Source organism: Leptonotus elevatus, chromosome 2 (genome assembly GCF_054856555.1).
Source record: "Leptonotus elevatus isolate MCC_2025b chromosome 2, RoL_Lele_1.0, whole genome shotgun sequence".
NCBI classification, from domain to species: domain Eukaryota; kingdom Metazoa; phylum Chordata; class Actinopteri; order Syngnathiformes; family Syngnathidae; genus Leptonotus; species Leptonotus elevatus.
The window spans coordinates 15,087,652-15,108,883 of NC_141240.1; the positions used below are offsets into that span (position 1 = coordinate 15,087,652).

Here is a 21,232-nt window from a genome sequence, read left to right on the forward strand (position 1 = left end):
TACAGAAACATCAATGTAAGTTATCGCGATGCGGTGGCTCTCGCTAACAGGCAGAATTAAGTAACCAGGTTTACAATGACTCTTGATGACATGTGTGAGTTGAGATGGCTAGTGGATGATAAGTGTAAAGGGATACGGATATGCTGCATAATGTTAGATTGCTAAAAAAAAAAAATTATATCATTCTAGTGGCTTGACTTATTCTTTTTAATTATGTTGTATTAAAATAAAGATGAGTGCATAGAATTATTATGGGAAGATTCTTGTAAGAGGATTAAAAAGGACAGGCAGGTCAGGCTATTTTTCAGTCAGTGTATTTTTTTTTTCATCTTTATTTTTTTAACAGTTGGAGTGCAGAAGAGAAAAGTGTTGTCCAAACTTGTCTGGGGTGCTAGGCTTGGTTGGGAAACACTGTTTAAAATCAATTTAATTGTGTCTTGCTTCCAAATATCTTTATTGAGTCATCATTTCAAGACACTCTGTGTGTGAGTGTTTAATACATGTATACAGTGATGTTTTTCAACTGGCACTGATTGAATCTGCACTTAAAATTAAGAATGTATATCTTTTAAATGAGCAAAGTATTGCAAATACAGAAAGAAATGAACTCAATAACATAGTAATCCACTTTGTTTACCAAGTCAAACTACATGTGAGGGTTGGCTGAGCTCTCAGGATCTGCAAAAAGCAAAAAATAGTTACCCAGTTATTAATGTAAGCAAGCTATGTTCAAAGAAATATTTTTTTTGTTCTTTGTGGGATGACAATGCATAAACATTTTTAAATTCCGTTTTAAGAAACATCACCATTTAAAATGTGTATGTCAATTATGTACAATCACAATTCTTCAGTACATTTGCAAAATGTACAAATCTTCCATAAATGGCCACTTGTGTACAACATGATATAACTAGAAAAAGTCCCGCACGACAATTAATATGATTTGCTATTAGTTGAATAATAATGAAACAAATTGTCAATAAGAAAAAATTGAAATAAAGCATTTTTCCAAGAATAAAAAGTAGTTGGAGGTGGTAGATATAGTGCTGATTACTTACATAGGCACACGTAAGCAACCTCCAAGTACTTGTAGGTGCCTCGACAGGGGTTTCCAAACACGGCATTGCTGGCTTTGATCGTACAGTCGTTTTTCCAATTGCACCTATGGATGTGGAAGAAATAGGCTTATTACTGTGCCAACTACTATTTTGATGACGTAATTGAATAATTTCAAAACTGTAATATTACGGAGTCTGGACCTTAAGATCACCATTTAAAAATGTATAAGCTTGTAAAAGCAAACAGTGTCAGGCTGACATGTTTGATAGGGCAGTAAAGTTAAACTCCACTTCTGCAGGAGGCCCAAAAAAAACCAACACGAGTTATGCTAACCCAATGCTTCATTTTGCCATCCACGATCAAAACTTAACTGCTTAAATAATGTCTGTTTTTTTACCCGTTATACAACCTCACAAAATTCTCCTTCGATCAGGCTGTGATTTCTCTCAAAGTGTGCCATCGTACCTGGTGGCAACAATTTCAGTTGGACGCAGGCATTCCACATTTTGTATCTGGCCCGGAGGCCTTTTAAATGTGCACGTGGTATGGTCGCGGCGTCCATAGTCAGCACCCAAGATGAAAATTACTTGTCCTTCATCTGGCATCAATATGAGAGAAAGAAGGTTGGTTGATGATGGTAATGTGGGTAGTCAAAACCCAAATAAGTATTCAGGAGCATTAATAATAAACACACAATAAAATATCATCTATGCAATGATGCTTGTTATACAGGAATTCATCATGAAAAAATATTAATCTCACCACAAAACAAATGTGCCAAAGATTCCTGACATGCCACCACGGTAACTGTTCAAAGTAAATTAAAAACATTAGCTATAAAATGGTACGCATTCTTTTTGTCACACATCATTTTAAACACGCGACATACTTGCAGGCACGCAGGTGAAATTGGTCTGCAAATACTTGAAGGTGCCAACACAAGGATTAGGATTGCGGAAAGCCGCCATGTTTGTAACACATGTTTTTTTACCGTTGCATCTGCAAACAATGATAAAAGCATTAATGTACAATATAGTTTGCCTTTAATAAAAAGCAAGTAGCCGCACATACAGTATCTTCTGGGCAAGAGGAAAAATATTATTGTTGTAAGAACACTTATAAACGCCACTTTATTTCTAGAACACTGTAAAATAATTAACCATATTATTATTTTTATTTTTGAGGAAGGGAGCTCAGTATTGTTCATTCGGTAATTTTACCGATTCGACATGTCATAATCATTGCTCTCTTAAAAAAAAAAAATATATATATATATATATATTATTATTATTTTTAAATTGTGTATGTGTGAGTGTGCGCTTGTGTGTGAACTCATTTCACCTAAAACCTATAAAAAAATCCCATACCGTTTACCTAAACCGAATACTTCAGAATCCAGCTAGAGTCGTGAGGTTGTCAGGAGACCCGAGGAAGGATCAAAGAAAGGAAAGGGAAATCCAGCACCGACCAGACATCACCTAAAATATTGTACAATTATAAACTGAAGATATATCACCATACTCTCTTAATTGAAAGTGTACAAAAGTATGGTGAGTTGGAGAAGATGTTTTGAAATGCTCACGCTAATCGAAAAAAAAAAAAAAAAAAGAGCAAGCCTTTCACAGACCGTATGGATGTGGGAGTAAGTCAATTAACTTTACTATATGTTTTAGAATCAGTGTATTTAATAAAACATAACATGCTGCCATAGGTATAATGTTGTTACTTTATGTTTGGGGGGCTTCAAAGAGAAAAAATTAATAAAAGAGAACATTTTCACTGGGGAAAAAACAATTTCACTGGGAAATTGTGTTTGGCTTGTAACTTTAGAAAGTCACCAGCCATGTTGGCTGGTCATCAAAAAAGTTCATTTAGAGCCCTGACTGTCACTACAAGTGTAGCCTATTGTCCCCGCTTAGTTTGTCCTTCCTTCCTTCCTTCCTTCCTTCCTTCCTTCCCTCAGTCTCTCCTTTGGTCTCCCTGATTTTTTTGGATTTGTTGGAATTTATATGTTCTGGAGTTGGTGAGGAATTCTGGTTGGTGGCCTGGTGGGTGGTGTCTGGCCGGTGCTGAATTTCACTTTCATTTGTTTTCTTTGGTCCCCTCGGGTCTCCTGACGGCGGTGTTCGGTTTAGGTGAACGGTATGGGATTTTTTCTAATAGGTTTTTGGTGAGCTAACATATACACACACACACACTCAAAAAATAAAAATGAATAAAAAATAAAGAGCAATGATGATGACATTACCGAATGAGCAATACTGAGCTCTTTTTGAGAAAAAAACACAAGTGTAGCCTATTGATGTGATTCAATACAACAGTTGCGTGATCTCATTCTTTACTGCATCTATTCTCCTTTTTCAGGGTATTACCCAATGTTACATTTATCCACTTTTAAACCCAAAACAAGCATTTTCCTGTCACTGATAACACTTTCTCAATGAGCATAATGCATACCTCGTCTTGAGGTCGTCCACGGTGCCTTGTCGAGCGCACTGCGTGTTAGCCAGCTGCTGTGGAGGTCTGCCCTCACTGCAAACCAGTGAGCTTGAACGACCATATAAAGCCTGCTGCACGCTGATGACTCCATGTTCTGTCACATGACAAGAGAGAAAGCAATCATCCTGGAAATGTACCGCACTCCAAATGACCAACCCTCATTGGAAATTGAAAAATGAAGCAGCTTTATAGGTATATTAAGACGAAGGTTTTACCGCAGTTCAGGTGATGGATGTTCAAAGTGTCCGAATTGCAGGTGGTCGCTCGCTTTACAGAATCAACAACTGTAGAAACCAAAATTAAAGTATGAACAGGTTGTTGTTTTGAAACTGTATTTAGGAAAAATACGGTATATGTTGGACATGAACTGTGATAGTCACCGGCTGTGAGGAGAAAACATGTTGCTGTCAGCACTGGAAAACAAACATCAGTTTAGATACAGTTAATACATTCCCTTCACAGGTGTGGCATATCAAGATGCTGATTATATAGTATTGATAATTGCACACAAAAAAGGGCCATTCTAAAATGTGCAGTTATATTCAATGGGGCTGGCAGGAGGGTCAGAAAAGCCATTAGTAAATGGTGGGACCACCATTTTCCATCCAACTATTATCCAAAGCGCTTATCCTCATACATTGCAACACATGTCCTTTGCATAGTTGATCAGGTTGTTGCACTGAATTTTTATGGAAAAGCTCTAATACCACTTTTTACAACCCATTTTAAAGTTACAACATTTGTTTTTGATCTAGACAGACAGTCAGACAGACATACTATTAACAGAGCAAGCAATCAACAATCTAACTTATCCACTCACTATTTTGACTTTTACCAACAAATTTATTTCAAAAGTGAATACTTACACAGTGCTGAGCTGAGTCTGAAGAAGGAGGGCATGTTTCAGACGATCCGGTGTGTAGCACTAACGATGTTCAAAGGCAGATCACCTGTATTTATAATGATTTGGCAAAAGCCACACCCACTAACCTTTCGTCACTATTTTTTTTCCACATCAAACCTCCACCATAAATAACGGCAACGAAAGATAAAGGAAATATAATAACCAATATTTTGGTCAGTGTTACATGGTTCCTGAGAAAATGACTAGGACAATATTTTAGGAAGATGACACAGTATAAAACAGGGACGTGCAAATGATGCCCGAAGTGCCCATTTGTAATTTTCGTGTGTGTGTTTGTGTGTGTGAAAGCCTGTTTGTAGCCTTTCAAAGGTGATATGTTGTGTAACTCAGCATAAATTAAACTAGTTAAGAAGTCAAGTTAAAAGTGTTTGACCCATCCATACTTTTACACTCATTAAAACAATTCAATCCATTTTTAACATGTTAGTACACCCATTTCTTACCTGATACACAGTATAAGGGCAATTTATCTGGAGAGTGTCTAAGATAAATATTTAATTATCAATTATTTAATTACTATCCCAGAATGAATAAATAAATCGACCTATATGTTTGGCTGATTTATAATTAATGGTAATCAATTCATTTAAACATTTTTATTTGATTTTTGATGTTAATTCTAGTTAAGTTTGATGTAGATCAGCACATCATACACCTGCATGCCCCGAGACCCTGCAAGGACACCTTAAATTTTGAGAATGTACCTAATAGGGCGTCATCACCAGCAGGCTTCTTTATATTAAATAGGCTATGTTGTGCAAAGAATTGTTTATTTTTTTTTTAAATTTTTTAATGGATCTCCTCCTGGCAAAAATCCCTGGAGTTGCAGCCCTATTACTTTAAGTAATATTATTATATTTGAGTATAATGATAAAATTAGATTAGCATTCAAATCAAAAGTAAGTTTCTATTTATTATTTTAAATTATTCTGATTTATTTTTTAAATATGTTTGACAGTTTTTTGCCAAACACAGCAACATATCGGCCTTTATGACAGTTATAATAACCCATAAAAAGTGTGCTGGTCAAACTAACTTGCTTTACAAGTTAGGGAGTGGGGGGTGTAGTCAATTAACAGACTGCTGCAGACATGCTGCACAGCTGGAGCGTTTGGGGGCGTGGCTTTTGATTAGCTGCTTGACTGGACAGCTTGGAGTCGCGATAAATACGAGTGATCTTCCTCTGTGCATCCTGCAAGTGCTACGGAGTGAATCCTGTGAAACATGTCTTCCTGCTTTAGAATTACGCTAGCAATTTGTGAGTATTAACTGAGCTATATCTGCTCTAAATTAATTGTCCGTTTCAGGAAATCAGCCCTATAAACGGCTGTTGATTGCTGTAGTTGTGAAGAGGTAAATGTATTGTTGTATGAGCAAGATTTAACTTTCCTCTCAAAACTGTGTCATCCTAATGACATGGTATTGTTTTCACTTGTACCGTTCCACTCATTGCACCTGTGGGTGTCGTTGTCAGTCATTAATGACAAACTACCTCGCACCATAGAAAAAAGCTGAATAAAATAATCCACTGTCCAAAATGTTAATAGCCATTGTTTGTTTTTTTTCAGTGCTGATGGCAACATGTTTGCTCTTCACAGCAGGTGACAATCAAAGTTCATGTTCAAAATGCTGTTTTAATTCCTTGTTTCTTACAAACTTGTTAATTCAGAACATTCATATTGCTTTTTGCAGTCGATTCTGCAGAGCAAGTGACCAGCTGTGATTCAAGCCAGTGGCAAGTCCATCGCTTATCCTGCGGTAAAACTTAAGCCCGTGCCTTTAACAAAACCCTCACTGATTTAATTGATAAAGTAGTATGACTTCCTAAAGAGAAGCATGTCTTTGTTACGATGAACAGTTGTCAACCTGAACTGTCCCCCACAAGACATGACTTTCAGTGGGAGTTGAATTATTTTGATTGTAACTAAGTCCAATTTTGACTGCTGTCCCTCTTGGCGTGTGTCAGATCATGGAGTACTCAAAGTGCTGCAGGCTTTGTATGGTCGCTCGAGCTCACTGGTCTGCGATGAGGGGAGACCTCAACAGGAACTCTCAAACACGCAGTGTGCTCGGCAAAACACTAAGGAGGACCTCGTGGCAAGGTATATATTGGGCTTAAATTGTCAAACTTCTCTAACGTGGTAATTGAGGACGTGACGTGGGCTTTGCTCTTTGTCTGCAGTTGCAATGGCAGGAAATCGTGTGAATTAAGTTTGGCTGATTTCCGGACTCCGGATCCCTGTATTAACACCTTGAAATATTTGCAGACCAACTTCACCTGCTTGCATGCACGTATGTCTCCTGTGCGCTGTAAAGAATGTAGAAGTACTTGGCTAATATTTTTTTATTTACTCCAACAGTTACTGTGGTGGCATGTGAGGGGTCTGTGGCACACTTGTATTGCGGTAAGATGTAACTTTTTTTTTTGTGTGGGTGGTAAATGGTCAAATAAAAAGCTTACTGTAAAGTTCCATATTGAGGTTTGAATGGCTGTGAAATCAATGCCCTTAATTATTCAGATGTTAACTCTACATTTCTATCACCACTCTTCCCTCATCCGCACTACAGCTTTGGGACATTTAATTTCAATCATGGGTGCATACTACGGACGCAGTGACCATACCACATGTGTATACAGAAGGGAGCCTAATGGGATAAATAATATTGAATGTCTGCACCGAGCTACTGACTATGCTGCCAAAAGGTACAGTAGCAGTTTTCTTCTGTTTAAAAATAATATATATTTTAATAATTTTTTAAAATTTATTTTAGTTGCAATGGAAAAATCAGGTGTTCAATCTCAGCCAGCAACTCCTTGTTTGGAGACCCATGTCATGGCACCTACAAATACTTGGAGATTTCTTACTTGTGTAAATGTAAGTAGTCTGTCGACTATTTCGCCCCTCAAGGCACATGAACACTTGTATGGGTTGAGATTGGTTAACCTTTGAAAAATTGTACTGTACTTTTGTGTATGCAAACTTTCAGCAGTTTAGTGTGAACAATTTGGAGACGAATGCATAACTTTACTTGGACTGACGCTGGCATTAATTGATTGTGCTCTTTGCAGCTTGAGGCCCATCCCTACAATGCTCGAACAAACCGGAGTACTGCCATGTTATGGAGCCATTGTAAAACCGTGTATTTGTAATGCGCTGTTCCAGTTGAACTCTGTACTTGTATTAAAATGCTTCTTCAATTTATGCCTTTGGATGGAGTGCTTTGGTGGGGTTTTTGTTTATTAGCCTTTGCTAGCTTGAAGACATGCACCCTAAAATAAAATGTAATTACAGAAGTTATGCATGGTTAGTTTGTCACAAAAAATTGGTATAGTGTAATGGAAGGTATTCACTTTTTCAGTGTTGCATCAATTATTATTATTTTTTTTAAATCAAAATTCTGAACACCTGACTTTAATTTTCAGAGCCTTTGCCATTGAAATTTGGGGCAAGGTTTTAATTAGCAAATAATTAAACTTATTAAAATTATAGTAAATGTCTGTTTCACAATTTAAATGTGCGCTTTAAGGGTGTAAATGCTGGTGGGAACGTTGGCGCTGTTGTACTGCAGCCAAAAAGGTGCTGGTAGATGACTACTCCAAGGCAATGGCCCTGCAGTGACTTTTCACTTGACCCAAAATGTTACTCCGTGTAACAAGTGCGCTCCTTTTTTAGGTTATGTTTACACCGTGCAACTGGGTTTAAAATTCAAACCAAAAGGACAATTTATGGAACCCTTGGTCTAGCCATCCATTTTAAGTATAAAAGCAGGTGGCGAAATCCTATTCAGTAGGGAATTCTATCCACTTTAGTTTAACTAGGCAAACAAGGGAAGGAAAGCAAGACGATCCTAGCTTTACAACTATTGTGATGCATATAGTCTTAGGAGCAGTATTATGCACTTAATGTACTTTGAATTCTGCTGACTTATTACCTATTTGATTTGTGGATTTTAAAAATGTTTTTACACACAATACAGACGTGTTTTAAACTGGCACACAAGAAATGCACTGTAATTTAAATAAAATGTTCACAATCTATACAGAACTCCCCTGTCTGATTTTGAGATTTACTGTACACACCCTTGATGTCACACCCAGAGACATGAATACCAGTATAGATTATCTTGGAAATAGTGATGGGAAAAATGAAGCGTCACTTGTGACATTTTTTTGCATTCGAAATTTAATCAAATTCCATCATTTTTTCGAGCCTTTCTTTAAACCAACAGCTCTATCTTGAGTAAAAAATAAATATTCTAATGGGGTATATGTCACAGAGGAGGCGTGACTTCAGGGAAACAAAATATACTTCTTTCCAAGTACTGTTGCAACTGGCATGAGCGTTATGCAAATAACAGAAAAACTGAAGACATGCAAGTCGCAGCTGAAGAGGGTCTTCTGCCCAGATTGAGTCATAACTGTTTTAATTTATTTATTTCCTCAGTAGAACTTTTATCTGTGAATGTGTCTTTGTGAGTGATGTCGATGTTGTGGTTGAAGTGTCTGTAATCAATGATGTGTTTAAAGTCTTATCTCATGTCCGGTGAACTCCAGGTGGGCTGTTTGGCGGGGGTGTTGTGGTACGCTGTAACTTCACACTTGCGAGAAGCTGCAGCAATGTTCTGTAAACTCGCTTGTGTCCGGAATATTCTGTAAAAATAAAATCTTTGAAGGAACTGTTCACCGATCTCCAGCCTGTATTTGGATAATCAACATTCTCTGTACCCGAAAGAAAACGAACACGTGAAGAAAATTATTTTCTTCAACAAAATGGTGACCCTGACGTGATTTCGGGCTGAGGTTGGTCAGCAGGCAGAACATCTGGCGCCAAAGTAATTAAAGATAAGAGGATATTTATCCTCCTAGTTGATTTTCTGCCTGTTGAAATACTCTTAGACCTGTTTTCACGTCATTCAATTTGTGACTAAATTGTATATGAGATCTGAGTGAACAGATATTAGTAAATCTAAAACTCAAGGTAGTTTCATTCCATTATGGAATCCTAGAAATAAGAAATCCTTGTTTTTGGTTTTACACATTAACTCTTTGAACGCCAAAAACGTTTAATAACGTTTAGTAAAATCCAAATGAGTGCCGCCAAAGATGTTAAAAGACGTTCACTATGTTTTTTTTGGGAAACGGGTGGAGGAAAGCCTTGGCAAGCTGTGCTGAAAGTATCAAGCAGGTCGAGTTAGTATGATGACTATTTTTGGGCACTAGATGGCAGCGATGACTCTCTTTGGACAAGATCGGGTAGGCGTCAGTAGACGACGTGAGGCGGAGCTAGAGTGTTGAGGGGAGAATGGCTGAGGAAGCGAAAATGGCGACCGGTTGCAAGCAGCTCACGCTTGAGCATTTTTTTCAAAGACGAAAAGCATCGACCAATGCTAAAGAGCACATTGATGATGATGATGGTGACTCCGAGGTTGACGCCGAAGTTGGAAGCGTTGACGCGGCGGCTTCGATCACATCGTAAAGCCTCACCGGCTAGCGATGCTAACGGCGGAAAACGAGCACTTCTGCACAGGCGGACGTTCAATCGGACGATGAAGAATACCCCGAGTCCAATCCATATTCATCGGAGGAGTGGGTACAGTCTGATCACGGAGAAGACACTGGTTCTGGACTACGATGCCACCATGAATGGAGTGGATAAGATGGATCAGAACATCTCTTACCACCTGGGATAGGAACTGAAGGACATGAGGAAGCCAGATGTAACACCAGGTCACCGTATCATGATCCTGAGAGTAGACTTGATGACAACATGGCCAAACACACACTGCAGTATATACCTGCTACTCCCCGGAAAAAAAGGCCGGCAAGAAAGTGCATGCGAAGGGGCAATCGCAGTGAAACTAATCTGTGGTGCAAATCCTGCTGCGTCCCCTTGCACGCAGGGGAGTTTTACACAATATACCTCACAATAAGAAAAACTGTTTAGTTGAAACATCCACACAATTGTAAATATTACCACAGTTGCACACATTTGTAAATAGTTTGCCAAATTGTTTTGTCAAATTGTTACACTGTTGAATATAAATAAATGTATTTTGCTATCAAAAAACACTTTTTCATGTTGGTGGTAGTGTTTTACAGAAGTAAAGCACTGTTTAGGTGTTTGTGGCATCATTCATGGAAAAAAAAGGTGTCAAATTCACTAGAGTGCATTAAATAATATAGTTTCACAAAAAACGTGTCTTTGAATAAGAAAAAAAAGGCCTATGTGTAACTGGTACCACAATAAGACGTCAATGAAATAATAATAATTAATAATAATAAATAAATAAAGTAGTAAGTAAATAAATAAATCAATAAATAAAACAAAATAAAGGGAACATTTCATAGGGAAAGTGAATGGTTCAATTTGCGGCAAATACCAAACCATTCTGAATAAGTGTGCTTGGTGAGTAAATCAGGAATGCATGTGAGAGGTGACTGTTAAAAAATATATATATTAAAAAAAAGGGGGGGGGGAAGGGGGGCTGAACTGGTGGGTTGTCTCCAGGGGGAGGAAGAATGATAGGAAAGTTGTGGAAATGGCACTGCGGAGCACGCAGCTACAGGCCCTTCGAGTGAGGAAGTGGGAAACAGGTTGTACATTGCTCAGTTACAGAATTAAGTGGCAGAGTTAAAGTGTCATGTCCAGAATCTTTCAGGTGCCTACCCGAAGCAGAGGAAGCTTCCAAAGGCCAGCTTTTCCTCCTCATCGGTCTGTGACTCGTTCCCAAATCTTGCAGGCACCCATGTTAGCCAAAGTTGGCCCGCCCACTGGTAACTCTGCTATGCTTTACAAACCTTTCTCTCCCACTGATGTGAGTGTGTGTTGATGCAAAAACTTCCACCTATGCAATCTGGGGGTGCCAATTTGCTTCAAGCAGTGCAGAGACAAATGTTAACAGCAGGTGATATCCGTGTTCTTTTTATATAATTATGTCTGCTTTTATATATTTTTTATTAGTTTTTTCTTCTCCTTTCTCCCTGATAATTAGGCTCTTAGGCGAGAAAATTATTTAACCTTTGTTTTTCCTCCCTGAGTGTGTCATTCCAGATCTAATATTCACTCCCAAAGCAGATGAGGAGGCCGCGGCTTTTGTTGATCGGGCCCTCACTGATTACACTCTGAAAATAGGACACGCCCCCACGGCCTCCACCTTGCATTCGCAAGTGTTCCGAGTAGCCATTTTGAAGGGCGTTCCCAAGTCTGTGGTACAGGCCATGGAGGCCAATCCGGATCTTCCCGGTGCTGAGGTTGACCGGTGTTTGTCACATCTTAAACATAATTTAAGGAGACATACTAAAGAAAAAGAGTCAGTTGCAAAATTTGAAAAAGCAGGAAGAAAACACTCTTGCTGTGATCTCATCTCCCTCTGTCGATTCCGAGTGCATGATGTATCAAGCAGGTTCATTCATGGGTCAAGGTGCGCCCCCTGGGTGGCCTAACATATGGTTCAATTGTGGACGGCCTGGTCATTGGGCCCGTGATTGCAGACAGCGACCTCAAGCGTCTGGGTGGAGAGGCAGAGGCCAACAAACTGCACGTGGCTACAATCGAGGAGATACATCAACCGCAGCAGCAACAAGGATATTCCCATGAATCCACATGCTCAGTGACTGTTCACAGACTCTTTTGCATTCTTTTGTGTTTGCATCTAACTGTCCAGTCAATCTTTTGGGCAGAGATCTCCTTATCGCCACATGCCCTCTCATCAAATGCAGCCCTGATGGACTTATCATGGAATTTCCGGATGATAACACCTTCTGCTGCTCTGCCGCCTCTGCCTCCAGTGCCACCTCCCAGTTCCCGCTTGTTGAACAATGCCCTGTGGCATGCGCCACTGCCGACATCTACTGGGCAAGAGGGGATATTGACTCCAGTTGTTGGCTCGAAGTTAAGCACTTCTGAGCTCTCTGGTCACCTTGGGTTCGTAACCTCAGATCTTATGATATGGTAACTGTTTGTATGCATTGCACTTTGTACTATGGCAGATCAGGGGATGAGATCTATAGCAAGGCATTTCAGGAAATTGAAAACAACATATGGGAATTGAACATGGGTGATTTGTTTGCAGGCAAACCAGGTGTCGCCTTTTCGGTGTCCATAAACAACTCCCACATGTCTCCTTGATGATCTCGTCTCAGCACACAGCGAAGGATCTCGGTCCGTTTGTCCTGGCATGCACACAGGCCACTGATTGGCAAAATGTATTTCTATTTCCCGTCACTTGATGCTTATTGGATTTAGTCTAATACATTTTTAGCCACTTCCGTTTTGGAGCACCAGCTTCTGGATAGGCACCATGGAAGTGAAACAACCGACAGTGATTTTGCTGGTTACCTTCTTGATTTCTTTCGCACATCGCTGTGGTCCATGGATCTCACTGATGTTGGTCTCTGTAACGTCTCACCTGTTGTGTTTCAGATGAAACCAGGACAAATATATGTTCCCCAAAACTCTGTAAAAGAGGCTGGGATGATTGGCATTTCGGAAACAATTGACGGTTTGCTCAAAGCAGGAGTGTTGTGTGAAATTTCTGGCTCTGATTATAACATGCCTATTTTACCCGTTGAGAAGAAAGATATTGGAAAGTTTTGCATGGTCCATGACCTGCGAGCAATTAATACGGCCATCTTAACTCCTAGTTTTTCTGTCTCAAATTGCATCAACCCACACTCATTTCACTTGCATTGATCTTGCTAATGCATTCTTTTGCATTCCTCTTGACCCGTCTATGTGGAAGTATTTTGCATTTAGGTGGAATAATGAATGTTACTCCTACACTCGTCTTCCTCAAGGCTTTGTGTTGTCTCCTGGACTTTTCAATGATTACCTTCGACAGTTGCTGTCACCTCTCCAACTTCCTCCGGATGTTCTTTTGGTAAAGTATGTGGATGACCTCTTGCTGGCAGCTCCATCTGAAACTTATTGTCTTGAAACCACCAGGTCTCTGCTCTTCATCTCCTTGAAACAGCATCTTTCCACTGCTTCAGCTTTTGCGATTCCTGATTACAGTCTCATGTTCTATCTGGATGTTTCTGAAAAAAAACCAGCAGTGTTTCTGCTGTTCTTTATCAGAAGGGGGAGATAGGAAATGATTCGGCAGACAAAGCGGCAAAGGAAGCGGCGGGCTACAGCCCAACATTACAACTGATGGTGAGCGAAAGGGAATTAGGAGAAGGACAAGAAGTAACCACAGAAACAGCTGTTGTGGCAGGAAAAAGCAAGTCCAGAAGAAAAGAGTGTGTGGATGTCCAAAGGGGGACAAAAAGATGAAGCAGGTATATGGTGAAAAGAAGGTACATGTATTCCATCTCAGAAACAACTGAAAAATCAATTTTTTGAAGCCCATGGAAAAATGTCATGTAAGGTGTGGATGAAACACTGAGACGACTACACACCTGATGGCATCCTTTCATCAGACAAATTGTTAAAAGTGAACTGCAGGACTGCAATGTTTGCAGCAGGTATAACAGTATGCCTACATCTAAACCTCCCCATGGGCACTCACGATCCGGCCGGACGTGACTGCTCCTGGTCAGGTGGTTTCGATGGATTTCACTGACATGATAAAACCAGTGTCAGGATACAGATATTTGCTTGTAATAGTGGATTCCTTTTCAGGATGGCCAGAGGCATATTCCTGCAAATCTGAAACAACACATACCGTAGTAAAACATCTGATTATTCATGGGTTTCCTAGAAAAATTTGATCAGACAATGGAACCCATTTCAAAAACAAACATCTACAAGTAGTAGAAAAAGAATTGGGGCTAAAACACACATTTGGTTCAGTGTATCATCCCCAATCCCAAGGACAGGTTGAGCGAATGAATAGAAATATTAAAGAAAATTTGGCTAAAGCACTGGCCTCATCAAATTTGTATTGGCTACAAGCTCTTCCTGTTGCGTTAATGAATGTGCGAATGTAACTAAACTCAGCCAAAGGCTGGACTCCGTTTAAATGTCACACCAACAGACCTTTTCCGGCTCCAACAGCTCCATTGGAAGAGACGCACGTTCCAGGACCTCCAGAACTCAAACAACTAACATTTACTAACAAAAAAACAACCAGATGCTCCTTCAGAAATAAATGATTGTGAATATGTATGGTTGAAAGTGATTAAACGAAAATGGTCTGAGCCCAGGTGGACTGGACCCCACAAAGTGACGGAGAGGACATCTTCTGCAGTTCGCCTGCACGGAAAAGGTGATACGTGGTATCACATCTCATCCACCCGACCAGCAAGGACACCGGCTGGAGCCATTGTACCTGCCCAGATTGAGTCATAACTGTTTTAATTTATTTATTTCCTCAGTAGAACTTTTATCTGTGGATGTGTCTTTGTGAGTGATGTCGCAATTTCTGCCAAGTGTCTGTAATCAATGATGTTTTTAAAGTCTTATCGTCATGACTGGGACCTCATCTATTTCCACAACAATGGGCCATTGTCTGTGGTTGAAGTGTCTGTAATCAATGATGTGTTTAAAGTCTTATCTCATGTCCGGTGAACTCCAGGTGGGCTGTTTGGAGGGGGTGTTGTGGTGCCGCCACTTCAAGATAGTATAAGAATGAAAGAAAGAAAATAATGTATATTAAAAATCCATAAGACAGAAAAGACCAGACAAATATTAAAAATATATATATTGTATAGATTTTTTTGACATTTATTATAGTATAGGCATAAGTAACTATAAAAGTATTCAAGTTACATTACTTTAATATTAAAGGGCTTGGATTACGTACAAACGACATTTTTTTAAACAGGTAACTAGCAACTGTATCGGAATACATTATAAAAAAAATAAGCCTCCCAGCCCTGTGAAACCGTGGGCGTTATTTTTTTGGGATTAAATTCTTGTAATTGTTGCCAAAATCTGGCATTTCCTTTGAAGTGTGATAATTTAGTCATTTATGAATATTTTTTTCACTTTCAACCGCTCAAAATGTTCACTGGCATCAGACCTATCTATACATATATAGTTTAAAAATAATTGTTTTTTTTTTAATGCCCTCTATGGACAATAATAGCAGTATTATGCTAATAGCAAGACTAACTATACTGTATATATATATAAAATAAAATACTAATTTGAATATTTCATATGACATAGTTAGAGGCTCAAACAAGGTCATAAGTCATAACAATATAATTTTTTTATGCATGCCCAGTTTTTACACAATGGCATTTTTCAAAACTCTTGTAATTTTGCCAAAATCAGGCATTTCCTTTGAAGTGAGATAACTTAGTCATTTATGAATATTTTTTTCACTTTTAACCGCTCAAAATGTTCAGTGGCATCAGACCTATCTATACATATATAGTTTTTCTTTAATTTAATTTTTTAATGCCCCCTATGGACAATAATAGCAGTATTATGCTAATAGCAAGACTAACTATGCTGTATATATATATAAAATAAAAGACTAATTTGAATATTTCATATGACATATTTAGAGGCTTGAATAAGTCCATAAGTCATAACAATATAATTTTTTCTGCATGCCCAGTTTTCACACAATGGCAGTTTTCCAAATAGCACAAAACTCTTGTAATTTTGCCAAAATCAGGCATTTCCTTTGAAGTGAGATAACTTAATCATTTATGAATATTTTCTTCACTTTCAACCACTCAAAATGTTCAGTGGCATCAGACCTATATATACACATATATAATTTTTATTATTTTTGATTTTTTTTAATGCCCCCTATGGACAACAAAAGCAGTATTATGCTAATAGCAAGACTAACTATGCTGTATATATATATAAAATAAAATAATAATTTGAATATTTCATATGACATAGTTAGAGGCTCAAACAAGTCCATAAGTCATAACAACATAATTTTTTTATGCATGCATTTTGTATTCATTTATTAGCCTTTGGCGCCACCTAGTGGATTTTTGTGTTAACACTCTCAACACACAAATTCCTCTATTTTCTAATCAAAGAAGCGATTGCATCAGTAATCACGGAAAATGCATTATAACACATCAGGTTTACAGCATATCAAAAACTGTGATTTATAATGGGAGTCAATGAGCCAAAATCGGGCATTATTACAATAATTTAGTGTGAATCTCTCCCTCCTATTTCGTAATAATTATAAATTACAGCATGGCGCCAATTTGAACTTCGACATTTTGAAACAATCCTGGTAAAATGTCAGGTCCTTAGTGTATTTTTTTCAAATGCTTTTTCTTTGATAAAAAACAGAAAAACAGAAAAAAGCCAGAAAATGGACAAATAACGCCCACGGGGTGAAAATATTAAAAGAGGTTAAAATAGATTAACAGAGGAGAAGAAAATATAATTTAAAGAGCAACAGTGTATTTTTTTTCTTCTTTATTTTTTTAACAGTTGCAGTGCAGAAGAGAAAAGGGTTGTCCAAACTTGTCTGGGGTGCGAGGCTTGGTTGAGAAACACTGTTTTCAATCAATTTAATTGTATCTTGCTTCCAAATATCTTTATTGAGTCATCATTTCAAGAGACTGTGTGTGCGCGCACGCCTGTGTATGTGGGGGTGTGTGTGCGTGCGTGTTTAATACATGTATACAGTGATGTTTTTCAACTGGCACTGATTGAATCTGCACTTACAATTAAGAATGTATATCTTTTAAATGAGCAACGTATTGCAAATACAGAAAGAAATGGACTCAATAACATAGTAATCCACTTTGTTTACCAAGTCAAACTACATGTGAGGGTTGGCTGAGCTCTCAGGATCTGCAAAAAGCAAAAAATTGTTACCCAGTTATTAATGTAAATATTTTTTTTGTTTTTTGCTCTGTTTCTTTGTGGGATGACTTAATGCATAAACAAAATGTTAAAATTCCGTTTTAAGAAACATCACCATTGAAAATGTGTATGTCAATTATGTACAATCACACTCACAATTCTTCAGTACATTTGCAAAATGTACAAATCTTCCATAAATGGCCACTTGTGTACAACATGATATTATAACTAGAAAAAGTCCCGCACGACACAATTAATATGATTTGCTATTATAGTTGAATAATGTTGAAACAAATTGTCAATAAGAAAAAATTGAAATAAAGCATTTCTCCTAGAGTAAAATTAGTTGGAGGTGGTAGATATAGTGCTGATTACTTACATCGGCACACGTAAGCAACCTCCAAGTACTTGTAGGTGCCTCGACAGGGGTCTCCAAACACGCCATTGCTGGCTTTGATCGTACAGTAGTTTTTCCCATTGCACCTATGGATGTGGAAGAAATAGGCTTATTACTGTGCCAACTACTATTTTGATGACGTAATTGAATAATTTCAAAACTGTAATATTACGGAATCTGGACCTTAATATCACCATTTAAAAATGTATAAGCTTGTAAAAGCAAACTGAGAGTGTCAGGCTGACATGTTTGATAGGGCAGTAAAGTTCAACTCCACTTCTGCAGGAGGCCCAAAAAAAAACAACACCAGTTATGCTAACCCAATGCTTCATTTTGCCATCCACGATCGAAACTTAACTGCTTAAATAATGTCTGTTTTTTACCCGTTATACAACCTCACAAAATTCCCCTTAGATCAGGCTGTGATTTCTTTCAAAGTGTGCCATCGTACCTGGTGGCAACAATTTCAGTTGGACGCAGGCATTCCACATTTTGTATCTGGCCCGGAGGCCTTTTAAATGTGCACGTGGTCTGGTCGCGGCGTCCATAGTCAGCACCCAAAATGAAAATTACTTGTCCTTCATCTGGCATCAATATGAGAGAAAGAAGGTTGGTTGATGATGGTAATGCGGGTAGTCAAAATCCAAATAAGTATTCAGGAGCATTAATAATAAACACACAATAAAATATCATCTATGCTATGATGCTTGTTATACAGGAATTCATCATGAAAAAATATTAATCTCACCACAAAACAAATGTCCCAAAGATTCCTCACATGCCACCACGGTAACTGTTCAAAGTAAATTAAAAACATTAGCTATAAAATGGTACGCATTCTTTTTGTCACACATCATTTTAAACACGCGACATACTTGCAGGCACGCAGGTGAAATTGGTCTGCAAATACTTGAAGGTGCCAACACAGGGATCAGGATTGCGGAAAGCCGCCGTGTTTGTAACACATGTTTTTTTACCGTTGCATCTGCAAACAATGATAAAAGCATGGGTCAGAAGAAACACAAAGGTAGTCACGATATATTTGCCTTTAATAAAAAGCAAGTAGCCGCACATACAGTATCTTCTGGGCAAGAGGAAAAATATTATTGTTGTAAGAACACTTATAAACAGCACTTTATTTCTAGAACACTGTAAATAACCATATTATTATAAAAAAAAAACATTTGAGAGAGAGCTCAGTATTGTTCATTCGGTAATTTTACCGATTCGACATGTCATCATCATTGCTTTCTTTAAAAAAAAATATATATTATTATTATTTTTCAATTTTGTATGTGTGTGAGTATGTGCATGTGCGAGTGTGTGTGCATGTGTGCATGTGTGCATGTGTGCTTGCGTGTGAGTGTGTACTCATTAATTAACCTAAAACCTATAAAAAATCCCATACCGTTTACCTAAACCGAATACTTCAGAATCCAGCTAGAGTCGTGAGGTTGTCAGGAGACCCGAGGAAGGATCAAAAAAAGGAAAGAAAAGTGAAATCCAGCACCGACCAGACATCACCTAAAATATTGCACAATTATAAACTGAAGATATATCACCATACTCTCTTAATTGAAAGTTTACAAAAGTATGTTGAGTTGGAGAAGATGTTTTGAAATGCTCACGCCATCGGAAAAAAAGAGCAAGCCTTTCACAGACCGTATGGATGTGGGAGTAAGTCAATTAACTTTACTATATGTTTCAGAATCAATGTCTTTAATACAACATAACATGCTGCCATAGGTATACTGTTACTTTATGTTTGGGGGCTTCAAAGAGAAAAAATAAATAAAAGGGAACATTTTCACTGGGGAAAAAACAATTTCACTGGGAAATTGTGTTTGACTTGTAACTTTAGAAAGTCACCAGCCATGTTGGCTGGTCATCAAAAAAGTTCATTTAGAGCCCTGATAAGTGTAGCCTATTGATGTTAAGTTGATGTGATTCAATACAACAGTTGCGTGATCTCATTCTTTACTGCATCTATTCTCCTTTTTCAGGGTATTACCCAATGTTACATTTATCCACTTTTAAACCCAAAACAAGCATTTCGTGTCACTGATAACACTTTCTAAATGAACATAATGCATACCTCGTCTTGAGGTCGTCCAAGGTGCCTTGTCGAGCGCACTGCGTGTTAGCCAGCTGCTGTGGAGGTCTGCCCTCACTGCAAACCAGTGAGCTTGAACGACCATATAAAGCCTGCTGCACGCTGATGACTCCATGTTCTGTCACATGACAAGAGAGAAAGCAATCATCCTGGAAATGTACCGCACTCCAAATGACCAACCCTCATTGGAAATTTAAAAATTTAAAAGCGAAGCAGCTTTATATGTCTATTAAGACTATTTAAGACGAAGGTTTTACCGCAGTTCAGGTGATGGATGTTCAAAGTGTCCGAATCGCAGGTGGTCGCTCGCTCTACAGAACCAACAACTGTAGAAACCAAAATGAAAGTATGAACAGGTTGTTGTTTTTTTGAAACTGTATTTAGGAAAAATACGGTATATGTTGGACATGAACTGTGATAGTCACCGGCTGTGAGGAGAAAACATGTTGCTGTCAGCACTGGAAAACAAACATCAGTTTAGATACAGTAGGTGGAAATATTATTTCCATTTTAGTCCTATATTTCTGTTGTGCAAGAATACAGTAGGTTTATCATGAATAGCTCGCGAGACACATGCACATTGCGCCTGTGCCCGTGTACAACCGAGCATGAAGTTGACTTCTTCTTTTTCACTTTCTGGATTACCTAATTCCGTTTGTTTCTTTTGTGCATAAAATAACTGAGAAGACATATTTTTCTTCTAGTTTACAGTTTGTTTCTCTTATTGTTTTATTTAATTAAATATATGAGCACAACACTTTTGTTTTTGCTCACATTAATGAGCTGAACTCAAAGGCCTAAGGGTAAGGGTTAGACTTTTTCTATGTACACAAAGGAATTTTTTTTTCTTTAACACTGTAAAAAAAAAAAGAAGGTCTAAATCTGCATTAGTGAGCACTTCTTCTTTGCCGAGTTAATACATCCACTTCACTGGTGTGGCATATCAAGATGCTGAATATATTGTATTGATAATTGCACACAAAAAAGGGCCATTCTAAAATGTGCAGTTATATTCAATGGGGCTGGCAGGAGGGTCAGAAAAGCACTTAGTATATGGTGGGACCACCATTTTCCATCCAACTATTATCCAAAGCGCTTATCCTCATACATTGCAACACATGTCCTTTGCATAGTTGATCAGGTTGTTGCACTGAATTTTTATGGAAAAGCTCTAATACCACTTTTTCCAACCCATTTTAAAGTTACAACATGTGTTTTGGATCTAGACAGACAGTCAGACAGACATACTATTAACAGAGCAAGCAATCAACAATCTAACTTATCCACTCACTATTTTGACTTTTACCAACAAATTTATTTCAAAAGTGCATACTTACACAGTGCTGCGCTGAGTCTGAAGAAGGAGGGCATGTTTCAGACGATCAGGTCTGTAGCACTAATGATGTTCAAAGGCAGATCACCTGTATTTATAATGTTTTGGCAAAAGCCACACCCACTAACCTTTCGTCACTATTTTTTTTCCACATCAAACCCCCACC

The 21,232-nt window shown here is 38.2% G+C and overlaps 3 protein-coding genes across 5 annotated transcripts; 1 reads left to right on the top strand and 2 right to left on the bottom strand.

Annotated features, from left to right (window-relative positions):
- Positions 1-343: 343 nt before the first annotated feature.
- LOC147178551 (L-rhamnose-binding lectin SML-like) lies at positions 344-3,855 on the bottom strand (the record flags this gene model as incomplete). Its single annotated transcript, XM_086068749.1, has 7 exons — positions 344-678; positions 1,059-1,162; positions 1,525-1,657; positions 1,822-1,866; positions 1,949-2,058; positions 3,517-3,652; positions 3,774-3,855. Coding segments are annotated over 7 exons (642 nt in total), but the record flags the coding sequence as incomplete, so codon positions are not given.
- Positions 3,856-5,612: 1,757 nt separating this feature from the next.
- LOC147178552 (L-rhamnose-binding lectin SML-like) lies at positions 5,613-7,588 on the top strand. Of its 2 annotated transcripts, XM_086068747.1 has the most exons (9): positions 5,613-5,741; positions 6,052-6,084; positions 6,176-6,241; positions 6,450-6,585; positions 6,666-6,775; positions 6,844-6,888; positions 7,052-7,187; positions 7,256-7,359; positions 7,554-7,588. In XM_086068747.1, the coding sequence occupies exons 1-9, from the start codon at positions 5,708-5,710 to the stop codon at positions 7,556-7,558; spliced, it is 669 nt and encodes a 222-aa protein (XP_085924873.1). In that variant the 5' UTR covers positions 5,613-5,707; the 3' UTR covers positions 7,559-7,588. The 2 variants fall into 2 exon arrangements, with proteins under 2 accessions (XP_085924873.1, XP_085924872.1); XM_086068746.1 differs by lacking the exon at positions 7,554-7,588 and having other exon boundaries at positions 7,256-7,367.
- A 9,162-nt stretch (positions 7,589-16,750) lies between these two features.
- Positions 16,751-21,232, bottom strand: LOC147178553 (L-rhamnose-binding lectin SML-like). Of its 2 annotated transcripts, XM_086068195.1 has the most exons (9): positions 21,071-21,230; positions 20,159-20,191; positions 19,991-20,059; positions 19,716-19,851; positions 18,496-18,605; positions 18,369-18,413; positions 18,072-18,204; positions 17,603-17,706; positions 16,751-17,211 (listed from the first exon to the last, which is right to left on the bottom strand). In XM_086068195.1, the coding sequence occupies exons 1-9, from the start codon at positions 21,102-21,104 to the stop codon at positions 17,180-17,182; spliced, it is 696 nt and encodes a 231-aa protein (XP_085924321.1). In that variant the 5' UTR covers positions 21,105-21,230; the 3' UTR covers positions 16,751-17,179. The 2 variants fall into 2 exon arrangements, with proteins under 2 accessions (XP_085924321.1, XP_085924322.1); XM_086068196.1 differs by lacking the exon at positions 16,751-17,211 and having other exon boundaries at positions 17,595-17,706; positions 21,071-21,232.